The following is a 12,827-nucleotide window of genomic DNA, read 5'->3' on the forward strand; positions in this document are numbered from 1 at the left end:
CATTAAATAATGATTAGTCATTTTGTGACCTCCGAGTACCTTTCATCTCTTGCAGGATGGATAAGAGGATTTTTATAATCCATTTCCATGCCTGGTTTGCTACTAATTACTGATACAAATATAAACATTATGTTTACATGGTTTACAAGCAGCACTCTAAATAAGCTAGTAAATACCAGAATATAAAAAATTCTAATTTTTGAGATTAATGGCCTAAAAACCGCTCCATGTTTTCTCCAAAAGCTCTGTACTTTTTGTTGAGAGTGTGTTGTTCATGGAATCAATCCCCGCCCACAAAGTTAAGATGTAACTTAAACGGGGTTCGTGACCCATGTTACCAATGAGAACAGAATTTAATGTACAGAATTCACAGTAGAGATAATCCTTAATAAGATAGTGTGTGAAGTAAGTGCACTGCTGTAATGAAAAATATTAGTCCTTCAACAATTCACGCCTGTGATATGGTTCTATTTCTGTGTCAGTTCAGCTGAAGTATGTGTGAGGAACAGGGTGTCTTCTGGGCATGTCAGTAAAAACAATTTTCTGTCACCGAAGTAGAAAGGAAATATGCCCCATAAATATTCAGTGCTTATAAATATCACAGCTTAAAACCTAAAGGAAGATCAGCAGAAAAGAAATCTCAGCTGTCTTGATCATCTGCAGCTTTTTGTTTACAATTAAGTTCCACCAAGCTTTTGCTCATCTGTCAAGGATAGAGGAGTGCGCGCAAATATTATCCTTTGTTTTAATTTATAATTCTATGAATTTGTTGTTGCATGGCTGCAGTACTCATTGAAGTTAGTGGGCACTGTGTCCTTTTCTGAATCATACACTTTTAATACTTAGCCTTTTATGTCTTGTAATCCGTGTAAAACACAGTTTAATCTACTAACACCTGTAGTTAAATGTTTTGTCCTTACAGAGAAATGAGAGAAGAGAGTTGTTAGAATTTTGTCCTAGAAATGGCAGTGAGGAAGTAGGTGGTGAAGAAGTACTTCTTGTCTTTGCCAGGCTCTCACTTTATAATATCCAAGTGAACCCTATATTCTTAAAAGAACAGAATTTCAGAATAGCCCGTTTTTTCTCTGAAATACAGTTTGGAAATCTTTATGGTAGATTTTCTCTCTTTGCTTTTTTCACATTCTGGTATCGATGTCTTCTGTCTCCAGCCTCCTGTTCAGCTAGTGTCCCACATCTTCACTGTGGTCATGAATTAAAACAAAACAAAACAAAAAAACTCCAGATGAAATTTTCATCTGATAGGCCAGTTTAACTTGCTATGCAACCTTTCATCTTTATCATTTATTTAATGATGAGTTTTTCCCGTCATTATATGGAGAATGAAGAAAATGTAGCTTCCTGCTTTTGTAAAATTAGTATTTCCTTGCCAAGGATTAAATTGTCAAGATTAAAGACATCTTTGCATAGCCTAAAATACAAGTGTGAAGTATCTGTCATTGTTTACATTTATCTCCTTTGTAACATATGTTTCTTCTTTCCAAAATCATTTATAACTATAGGTTGTAAATGTTTCTGCTCTCACAGCAGGATCAGATCTCTGCATAGTGAACAGCACTGATGCTTATTGCTTATTTGTAGTGGTGTGTTTGAGTTGTAAGTTTTTTTCCATTGACTGTAGCTAAGCTATAACAATCTTTATATATTAGAGAGCAGTCTTATGTGCAAAGTATGGACTCCTCCCCTTGTTGTTCATCCGTGGAAGAAATATCCTCAGTCAATGTAGCTCGTTCAGCCGAGGCCAGATATATGCTATCGTAACTTATCCTGCCCCTCCGTTTGTTTAAAGTCTTCAATTCTGGTACAGTTCCTTTCTTCATCAGCAGACAAACTTGCTGCACAAGAATGCTCAAGGATGCAGCCTTCAAGCTCAAATTGATGTTGTTCTTACTGAGCATCAACTATTGTCACATTGAGCAGGACCATAATGACGTTTGTGCAGCCTTTATAAACCTCTCCTTCTGGTCATTTTTTTGTGTATTAAAGAGCATTATAAGGATTTTAGACTAGGATTAAGCTTAGCCAGATTGATTATTTCTTGGAGTGGCCTGGGGAGAAAAAAAAATCTAGCTTACTCCAGCTAAGAGTCAAGGTTGGATTTTCTTCGTAATTTGAGTAATTGCGGTCTAGACTTAATTGAGATACAGTGCAAAGAACTCCAAAAATACCACTTCTAGTTAGTTGTCAGACCAAAAAAAAATGTGTACATACCCAAAATAAAAGTGCCTGCACAATTATACAATCTGCGATGCATGATAACACATCTGAAATTGAGATTAAAACACTTTAAAGGAAATCAGTAGTAAATCACATGAAAATTAATTATTATTTTATGTGTATTAGCACAGTCTGTAAGCAACTGAGCTCTGGGTCTGGTCCAGAAATTCAGTAGGCTAGCCACTTCTTAAATGCAGATTTATTACAGTAACTGAAGGTGGTGTAGGTACCCTCTTCATACTTGTAAATGGTTTATGTGTGTGGTAGTAACTCTGTGCCTATCTCTACCTATATCTACCCACATCTTAAATTGTGTGCATCCCAGGCTATTCAGAAATAGAGGGAAACATATTGATGGTCCAAAACGCTTACGTCATATAAAATATTCTCTCCATACTTGTAATCTGACCGTGATAATTTTCACTTCCATTTGTTGTAGAAGGCTGAAGAAAACGCAGAAGGAATGGCATCTGGTCTTGGTCCTGATGGAGAGGTATGAATTTTACAAGCTGTATTTTTTTTGTTTTGTTTTGTTTTAAAAAAAAACTTTCCAATGATTGTTCTGTGTGTCACTGCTGTAGCTTAAAAAAAAAAAAATCAGGACCACAAATGTTCTGAGAAGAGCTGTTGTTTATAACCAGGAATAAAAATTATCTAGATTAACATTTATGCTAGCCTGTTTCCCTTCAGCAAGTGGAAGACTAAAAGAAAAATATATTGAATCTGTCACTGAGTATGCAGAAGAATCCCCCTCAGCTTTGTTGTATGCTTAAAGTAAATGACTTTCTTGCAGTCCTTGTGTAGACATAATTTACTTTCTAAAATGAAATTGTAAACACAATGTATTATAGATTCTCATTTTTATAAAAATATACTGTTGACATTGCATATAATTACCTTTCAGACACAGGACATACTATAGTATTATGATGGCTGAAAGTTCTTTCTTCCTCAGAAGCAAATGGAAATGAGTAATTTTTCTGTGTCATTCTTTGAATAATATTTTTAATTTAGTAGCAGAGCATATGCTGCCTCATTAAGAGCTATTCTGTTAATGCCATTTTTCTGTTCCATTTTGATTTTATGTAAAGACTTTAGAAATGTATTTATTGTTATATTTTTGGTCTTTTTTATACTTGGAAGTGATATTTTTGCTAATAAAGAGTTATGGCAAAATCATTTAATATAGTTACAGTTGCACAATGAAAATGCACATAACATTCCTGTAGCTTCAATATTTATGTAAATGGGGTGAGTTTTATACTCTGTCAGTCAGTGTATTTATAACTGTTCAGAATTATTTTTTCTTGTTCATATATATACATGTGTTAGGTAAGGATTCTTCAGTAGAAGCAGTAGTAGAAGGCAAAAAGTTTTGCAAAGAAATAACATAAAAAATAATTATGCTATTCTCATTTTCTTAGAGCACAAGAATAAGTACAAGGTTTTGTTATTGCAGGTGCTTTATCAGCTTAATTGAAGAAGTAAGCACAGTGGATATTTAAAACAGGCCTTCTTTACTTAAAAAAATAGCTGGATTGTTACATCTTTGTTTCTCCACGTAAGAGAAAAGGTCATACAGGCAATATATGGGTTTTTTGTGTTACAGATGTCCATTGGTATAAGTAACAGGATTAAATGCCTATAAGCATACATACCTTGTTTCACAGAAGCCAACAGTGTATTCTTTTCCCTGCTGCTCTCGTTAGTTTATTTGGAATACTGTGATACATTTGTGGATGTCACATCAATACGTTACACGCAGAAATACTGTGACTCAGTGTTTGTTTCATAGCCATGTGTCTTCTGATACTAAACTCACTGCTTGTTCAGATCTGGAATTTTGAAGGCGCTATTAGTTCTTTTTATTACGTATGACAGACATGAAATACATTTGCCTTACGGTATAAAATTTCATTTGAATTTCTAGCCCATAGATGAGAGCAGTCAGATGAGTGACCTTCCAGTCAAAGTGACTCACACTGAAACAGGCAAAGTTCTTCTTGGACCGGAAGCACCAAAAGCAAGTCAGCTGGATGCTTGGCTGGAAATGAACCCTGGGTAAGCAGCATACAAGTAGGCTGGTTTTTCTATTTGTGTTGATATTTTTCATGGGCTTCTTACCTTTTCTGTTCTATTCCTCTTTTAATTTATTATGTGTAAACTGAGTACGAGATGTATTGAACCTAATTCCCTCCTCTTGTTATCTCTAATTCGTAATCTTTCTGTCATCTTTGTACAGCTATGAAGTTGCTCCCAGGTCAGACAGTGAAGATGAAAGTGGCTCTGAGTATGAAGAGGAGGTATGTGCCTTTAAAAAAAAAATACTGTGACAAGTAATACAGTAAAATACAAACCGTTATTCCATGTGGAGCTTTCCTCTTTGTCACAAGGAAGGGAAAGTGATAGCAGGTGTGTAGGTGTTTTAAGAATAATACAAACAGGGAAAGTAACTGGTTTTGTGATTCTTTTTTGGTTTATAGCAGTTGCCCTTTATATATGCTGTAAATGCATAACTGGTAATTTGGCTTAAGAAAAGTAAATATTTTAGTCTGACTATTAATAATCATAAACCAGAAAATATAAGCAGGGTCCTATTTTAAAATATGTGTCAGAAGAGGCTGTATTGTGGCTTTGTGCTGAATGAAGTTAAAATCTTTAATGTTTGTGCATTGGAGGTTTTATTGGCAATTGTAAATAACACATTTATTATTTATGTTATGTTTCTTAAAAAGTTAGGGTTTGTGTCAAGGATTTAGGTTCTGACTGTTCAGGGTAGACTTATTTGATTCAGTATTTTAATGGTGATTTAAATACTATTATTACAAAAATTCCAAAAATAATCTTAAAATTTGCACACACAAAGATCCCAACCCTGCAGGGTTGTAGTATTAGATACTAGGAATAATAAATACCGATAACTTGCATACCATTTTTCAGACCATTTTTCTAAAGGAGAGGAGAAAGGAGGAGTAGAGAAGGACCATGTTCAATCAACAGGCTAGTAGCAGAACTAGGCATAGAATTCAGATCTCCTAAGTCTAGCGGTCTTTACAATACTAGACCAAATGACCACTGAATCTGACTGGACTGTATGATGTTACAGGTACATGCCTTTGTAGGACTAATTACTACTAAAGTAACTCTACAAGACTTTCAGTATTAAGATAGGAGAGGAGGGCCTAATACCTGTCAAATGATAGAAGGAATGTTAAAAGAGATGTGCCCATGTTTTTAGGACAGACCCTTTAGCAGCAGTGTTGTTTAGAGCTGGGAAACTCATTCGTAGAAGAATACACTTGCAGAATTCAGAGCAGTGTTTTGTTCAGCTTCATTAGTGAGATTTTAAGTTGTTGGTTATCTGTTGCAACTGTAGCCAGGAGACAAGTTATTTTAAAATAGAGTAAAAATGTAGTCTGTTTTTAAAAGGTTAAGATACTAGAAGCCTAAAACAGCAATGCTTTTTAAGCTTTTTAAGCTTTATTAAGTTATCACACATCTAGAATATGACGTAAACATATACATGGCATTGAAATCCTCTCCATGAACACAGTAGACAAGAGTAAGGTTTTTAAAAATAAGATCATTAAAGGGAAAAATACTTCTTATTTCAAAGTGCCATGACTTCCTGTTGGTTAATGTATATCGAAAACTCCTCATATGTGAATGCCAGTTGAAAGTATGACTTAGGAAGATGTTGCACCTCCTAGCACCCCTGTTTTTTTCTGTGTTCTGTAGGATGATGAAGAAGAATCAAGCAGGTTAGAAGCAGAGGAGAAGATACTGCTGGATCCTAACAGTGAGGAAGTTTCTGAGAAAGATGCAAAACAAATCATTGAGTGAGTGTTCTCTAGGTGCTGTTTTTTGATAGGAATTGATATCTTACAATGGTGTTTCCCAAGAGTAGCTTGCTCATTGAATTATGGTAGCTTCTCTGGCATGAACATCTGCAGGAGAAGGAACATGATCATTCGGTATTGTGTACTGCTTATAAAGTAGCTTGCACCCTTTGGTGTACTCACCACGTTTGGGGATTTGCACTGTTTCTTTAGGCGTATGTATGTGACCTGTGGTCAAAAAAACTGGGTTTTTTTTTGTGGGAATTCACTTTAGTTCTTTTTCTACTTTCCAGGACAGCCAAACAAGATGTGGATGATGAATATAGCATGCAGTATAGTGCTAGAGGGTCTCAGTCCTACTACACTGTTGCTCACGCGATCACAGAAAGGGTGGAAAAGCAGTCTTCTCTTCTTATTAATGGTACACTAAAACATTATCAGGTGAGGAATCATTAAATCATTAAAATTCTGAAAACTTGGAATTACGATCAACATATCAATGTAGTGTTTCAAGTCGCAAACTGAAAATTTGTTAAGAAATAGAAGATTTGTAGTACGTTACAGTCTGGGAATTATATGGACAAAGCAGTGACACTTACCAGTCACAGATAACATTTCATACATACTGCTTGAAAAATAATACCAACTTCCTGCAGATACCTGTAATTTTTTTTTCATTGCAAACCAGTAGTATATTGGTTTTGCTATCCTTCTGATTGACCTAGAATTTAAACTCTGCTTATTGTTTTCATTTGTGGTGGGTTAACAACATTTTCTTCTTCCAATATTTAAAAATTTAGTATTTTTTTTTAATTAAAATTCTCATACTTCAGTACTGTGATAGATCAAATTTGGAAACAAAAATATTTTACTCTGAACATCGATGTTTCATATGCTTTACAGACATTCAGTGGATTTAGTAACTAGGAATCATAGAATAGAATCATAGAATGGTTAGGGTTGGAAGAGACCTCAAAGATCATCTAGTTCAAATCAACCTGCCATGGACAGGGAAACCCTCCACTACACCAGGTTGCCCAAAGCCTCATCCAACCTGGCCTTGAACACTTCCAGGGATAGGGCATCTACAACTTCTTTGGGCAACCTGTTCCAGTGCCTCACCACCCTCAGAGTGAAAAATTTCTTCCTTATATCTAATCTAAATCTTCCCTCTTTCAGTTTGAAGCCATTACCCCTTGTCCTATCACTACACACCCTTGTAAAAAGTCCCTCCCCAGCTTTCCTGTAGGCCCCCTTTAGGTACTGGAAAGCTGCAACAAGATCACCCTGGAGCCTTCTCTTCTCCAGGCTGAACAGCCCCAACTCCCTCAGCCTGTCTTCATAGGAGAGGTACTCCAGCCCTCGGATCATCTTCGTGGCCCTCCTCTGGACTCGCTCCATGTCCTTCTTGTGTTGGGGACTCCAGAGCTGAACGCAGTATTCCAGGTGGGGTCTCATGAGAGCAGAGTAGAGGGGCAGAATCACCTCCCTTGACCTGCTGGCCACGCTCCTTTTGATACAGCCCAGGATACGGTTAGCTTTCTGGGCTGCCAGCGCACATTGCCGGCTCATGTTGAGCTTCTCATCTACCAGCACTCCCAAGTCCTTTTCCTCCGTGCTGCTCTTCATCCATTCTCCGCCCAGCCTGTACTTGTGCTTGGGATTGCCCTGACCCATGTGCAGGATCTTGCACTTGGCCTTGTTGACCTTCATGAGGTTCTCACAGGCCCACCTCTCCAGCCTGTCAAGGTCCCTCTGGATGGCATCCCTTCCCTCCACCGTGTCCACAGCTTGGTGTCATCTGCAAACTTGCTGAGGGTGCACTCGATCCCACTGTCCATGTCACCAACAAAGATATTAAATAGCACTGGCCCCAGTACTGATGCCTGAGGAACACCACTCGTCACTGGCCTCCACTTGGACACTGAACCATTGACCACAACTCTTTGAGTGCGACCATCCAGCCAATTCCTTATCCACAAAGTGGTCCATCCATCAAAACCATGTCTCTCCAGTTTAGAGACAAGGATGTCTTGTGGGACAGTATCAAATGCTTTGGACAAGTCCAGGTAGATGATGTCAGTTGCTCTTCCCTTATCCATCAATGCTGTAACCTCATCATAGAAGGCCACCAAATTAGTCAGGCAGGATTTGCCCTTAGTGAAGCCATGTTGGCTGTCACCAATCACCTCCTTATTTTCCATGTGCCTAGCATAGTCGCCAGGAGGATCTGCCGCATGATCTTGCCAGGCACAGAGGTGAGACTGACTGGCCTGTAGTTCCCTGGATCTTCTTTTTTTCCCTTTTTAAAGCTGTGGGCTGTATCTTTCCTTTTCCAGTCAGTGAGAACTTCACCAGATTGCCATGACTTATGAAATACGATGGAAAGCAGTTTAGCAACTTCATCCGCCAGTTTCCTGAGGACCCGTGGATGCACCTCATCAGGTCCCATGGACTTGTGCACCTTCAGGTTCTTTAGATGGTCTCGAACCTGATCTCCTACAGTGGGCGGTTTTTCATTCTCCCAGGTAGCCAGGTCCCCCGTTTCCTTCGGGAGAGGGCCTACATTTTCCCTAGATCTCTTTTTATCACTGACATATCTATAGAAGTTTTTCTTGTTGCCCTTGATGTCCCTGGCCAGATTTAACTCTGTCAGGAACTTCTGATTTTCTGATATATGTTCGATCCATGTATGATTGAAAATATCCTTGGTACATGTTTTCAACACTTCTGCTGTTTTACAGCTTTCTAGGAAACTCCAAGAACCTGCATCTTTTCTGCAGTCAGAATGTTATTTCTACATCAACATAAAATGAAGAATATACTTACTCACCAAGATGTCTTAAAGATGTGTATCTATTTCTGCTTGTAGGTAACTAGGAAGAAGACTGTTTCCTAAGTGTTGCAAGCATTATGATTGCAGCCTCTCCTTCTTACGTTCCTCAGCACTGCCATCTGTCACAATAGCTTGTTTAAATAATTTAAAATTCAAGAGTTAAGCTGATTTCTCTTTTCAAAGCATTTTAGTATTTTTATACTGGGCTCCTCACTGTGGGAAGATGAGACAATGAACAAAAGCTGAAACAAGAGTGTTTAGACTGGGTGTAAAGAAGAGGACAGCACCACTGTGGAGCAAGGGTTCAGAGAAGTTTTCAATTGCTGACCATATAAAGCCTTGAGCAAGCTGGTCCCACGTCTGGATCTGCTTTGGGCACGGGATTGGCGTAGAGGTCTGTTCCAAACTGAATAATCCGTGATCTTACTTGTTCATAGCAAAACTCCATCTGAATTTGAATTCTGTTCTGAATCCTTAGCACTTCTTGGTGTCTCACTGCAAGCCCTCAATGAACAGAGGAACCTGTCACTCAGGGACTGATTTTGAACATGATAGGCTTAGTAACTTTTCTGACACCGTTGAGAAACGCCGTGACTAAGACAAGACAGAATCCAACTGTATGTGCCGCTTTCTTAGCTGTGACACCCTCTTTATTTTTGCTGCTTCATTGTCAATGTGTTGTCCAGCTTGTGCACCCAGTGAAGCAGGGAGCCAACAGATGCAGTTACCAGCCTTCTTACTGCGTTCTCCCAATTCATTGACTGGGAAGGTTTACCTGATGTACTAAATTAATAGTGTATAACAATGCTATTTTGATGGCCATATTGACTTAAAGTGCTCATGGATGGGAAAATAAGATTGTGATAATTCCCTTGCTTCCTCAACTGTAAGTACTTATGGAACTTAGAAATATTCTTAAATTATGCGGATCCATGTTTTGCAATGCAATTTCCTGGTGTGTCACAAAGCAAAATAATTCAGTCTGTGGAGTTACTCACAGGGATTACCAATTAGAGCAGATCCTTTAGCTGCTCAGTGTGTTATCTGGCAATTGAAAGTAGATTTGTTCTTTGTGGTGTCTGTTCTATATCGTAGTTGCACCAGCAGTAAGAGGCACACTTGTCTAAGGAGTGTTACGTCAGGAACATTGAGGCTTGGCTTTGGTTCTTGCAAGAATATTCTGAAGGAGACTGTTCTGCGACTCTCCCCTTTACTCCCTGTGTTTCCACGTCCTCCAGATTTTACGTGCTTTTTCTTTCTCGACTCTCTACTTTTCCATATTTCTTACTATCAGGTTTGGTCAGATTGTCTTTTCCTTCATATTGATATATGTCAGTGGAGAAAGTTCAATGATGTCGAAAAGACAGTTTTCCTATTCTCAATTCTGAAGCTACTTTGTGGCACATACAGTTGCAGAGCAAATTTTGATCAACTCTTGGTGGTGATCAACTCTTTAATACATAAATACAAATGAGTCAACATGTGTATAAAGCCAGTAAATTGGCAACATTTTGGATATGTTGTCACAAGGACAGCAAAATGTTACTTCAGGCATGTGGTGTTTTCTCTCTGAACTTTCTCAGGCCTCTTAATTTACTTCTCTCTCCATGCATGAGACATGCCAAAAGTCTGGATCTCAGGAGCAAGAACTTGCTTTGCGCTTTTATGAGTAATGTGATACACGCATATGTGGAAGTTGGTGTGACAAGGGAATAATCTGAGTCAGTGCCTTCTAGCAGTACTCCTTGGAGTGTGAAACTCTGTTACGTAGACATTTCTTAGCTACAGTACTCTGGCTTCCTTCCAGCTCTGGAATTTTATACTCAAGCATAACTGGACAAAGAGGCCTTACTCTGATATGGCCGTATGGACAGCAGACACTAAATGGACATGTGCTGCAAGTGTTTAACATACCAGTGATGCAGTTGGCAAGCGTGAGGCTTACATCTTTTGCACAGATGTGATGGGTTTGGTTTTGAAAGATTTTAATTGAAACAGGCAAATGGCATGAAATATACGCAGAAAGTTTAACATTTGACAGTATTGAAATGGAAGGACAAACTCTTGTTAAGTATTTATCAAGGTTGCCTGTGAGTGCTTCTGCTGCTTTGTGTGCAGTACACAAAAACCTCTATGTATGAAATCTGACTTCATATTATGGGCTCTGTTAAACATCAGTGATGATTTCCATATAGCTGTTTCCAGAAATTTATCTTGTGGGGTTTTTTTGATTTGATTTTTTTTTGGTTTTGTTTTGTTTTGTTTTTGTTTTTGTTTTCTGAGGTGGAAGGCATTAAGATATCCAGGGATCCCTATGCATATAGTATTATAAAGGAGTCTAAGTAGACAAGGACATCAGAACCTTGGTTCTGTAGTACTGGTGCTGATTATTTGTGTGTCTTTTAAATAACTGAAACTATTGTGCTTCATTTCAGCTCCAGGGACTGGAATGGATGGTTTCACTTTATAATAACAATCTGAATGGAATTTTAGCCGATGAAATGGGATTAGGAAAGACCATACAAACTATTGCACTCATCACATACCTGATGGAGCACAAAAGACTCAATGGCCCCTATCTCATCATTGTACCCCTTTCGTAAGTAAAGGATCTTTTTCTGCTATTACCACTCTAAGCATGTCAGGCTGGTTTATTCGGAACACACACTTGTTTTTCATGTAATTACAAGGCGAGGTGCACAGTGGGATTACACTGAGCATGTATTCAGTGTTTTCTTGGATCGTTTCTTCCCAGGTGGATGTCTGGCATTGGAAGGGTGACCAGAAGGCTGATGAAGCACTTGATTCCCTTAGTTTCACGGTCCACTCTTTTTTGGCACTTAGTGAATTTACTGTAATTCACTTTTAAGCCACAAGAGGGGGATAATATTTCTTTTATATTTTCTTTCATATTACATGCCTGCAGTTGCCCGTTTAACTTTTAACTTTGATATAAAAAATCTGTTGCTTCATTTTTTAAACAGCTGTTACCCTATCTGACACCAAGTAATCATGCTTCAGTGAGGTTGGATGATCTTTTGTGTACTGTATAACTAGCCCTGGATGTAGCCTTGATGAGTGATATTCACACTTCGATCAGGTGTCTAGATTATGACTGTTTATTGTGGTGCCCCCTTTGGCTTTTTCTTAGCTCTCCAAGATGCTGCTTGTTTTACACATCTCTCTTAATGCATTTTCCTTTCTCCAAAGGTGAAGTGTGGGTTTTAGTGAAGTGCTGTGTTTTAAATAAAAACTGTCAGGCATCTTAAAACTGATGTAGGATATTGAGAGGTTGTTTGCATATTTTTGTGTGTAAGTGACTTGATTGATGTACAGAAGTTCCCTAGCTTTTTCATGAGAAAATTTGTCCACCAGTTGTGCTGAACATGCAAACGTGTTGTAGGATTGGGAAAAGTTTTATTCATGGACATCTATTTTGATTTCTTTTGAGGTAGTACTGCTGCAGTAGTAACTGATAGACTAACATAAATATCACAGCTGTGCCCAATTGTATGAATACATATGATGAGCTCTAGTGTGAAAAGAAATGGCTGGGAGATGATCTATAAAGTAAAACAAAGATTAAAAAAAAAAGGGAGAGTGTTCTTAACATCAGAATTCACACAGGCAAAGTAAAAAAGTCAGATTTCTTTGAAGTACTCTGTAATGATTTTTCTGATGTTTCTGAAAGAGAGGAACTGAAATTTCTTTCCTTAATTTTAAAAACTGCCTTTCCTTAACTTTTCTTAATAGCTAGTACCGCTGCCATCACAGGTCTGGTAAGGGAGAGGGGAAAAAAAAACAGCAAACAACGAAAAACCTCAAGATTATATTTTGCAGCTCTATCATGATAGCAACTAGCTTAGCCCTAAAAACTGTTTGTTGTGATCAAACAGCAGAAACACAGTGCAGAAATG

The 12,827-nt window shown here is 38.1% G+C and overlaps 1 protein-coding gene across 3 annotated transcripts in view; it reads left to right on the forward strand.

Annotated features, from left to right (window-relative positions):
* SMARCA2 (SWI/SNF related BAF chromatin remodeling complex subunit ATPase 2) overlaps positions 1–12,827 on the forward strand; it is a 126,578-nt gene that overhangs the window by 46,084 nt on the left and 67,667 nt on the right. For all 3 annotated transcript variants that reach the window (XM_086628695.1, XM_086628697.1, XM_086628696.1), the window contains exons 11-16: positions 2,675–2,728; positions 4,166–4,296; positions 4,478–4,538; positions 5,974–6,074; positions 6,368–6,515; positions 11,346–11,509. In XM_086628695.1, the coding sequence (XP_086484821.1) occupies positions 2,675–2,728; positions 4,166–4,296; positions 4,478–4,538; positions 5,974–6,074; positions 6,368–6,515; positions 11,346–11,509 (659 nt within the window). The remainder of the gene's footprint in view (positions 1–2,674; positions 2,729–4,165; positions 4,297–4,477; positions 4,539–5,973; positions 6,075–6,367; positions 6,516–11,345; positions 11,510–12,827) is intronic.

Source organism: Tauraco erythrolophus, chromosome Z (genome assembly GCF_009769465.1).
Source record: "Tauraco erythrolophus isolate bTauEry1 chromosome Z, bTauEry1.pri, whole genome shotgun sequence".
Lineage (NCBI taxonomy): Eukaryota > Metazoa > Chordata > Aves > Musophagiformes > Musophagidae > Tauraco > Tauraco erythrolophus.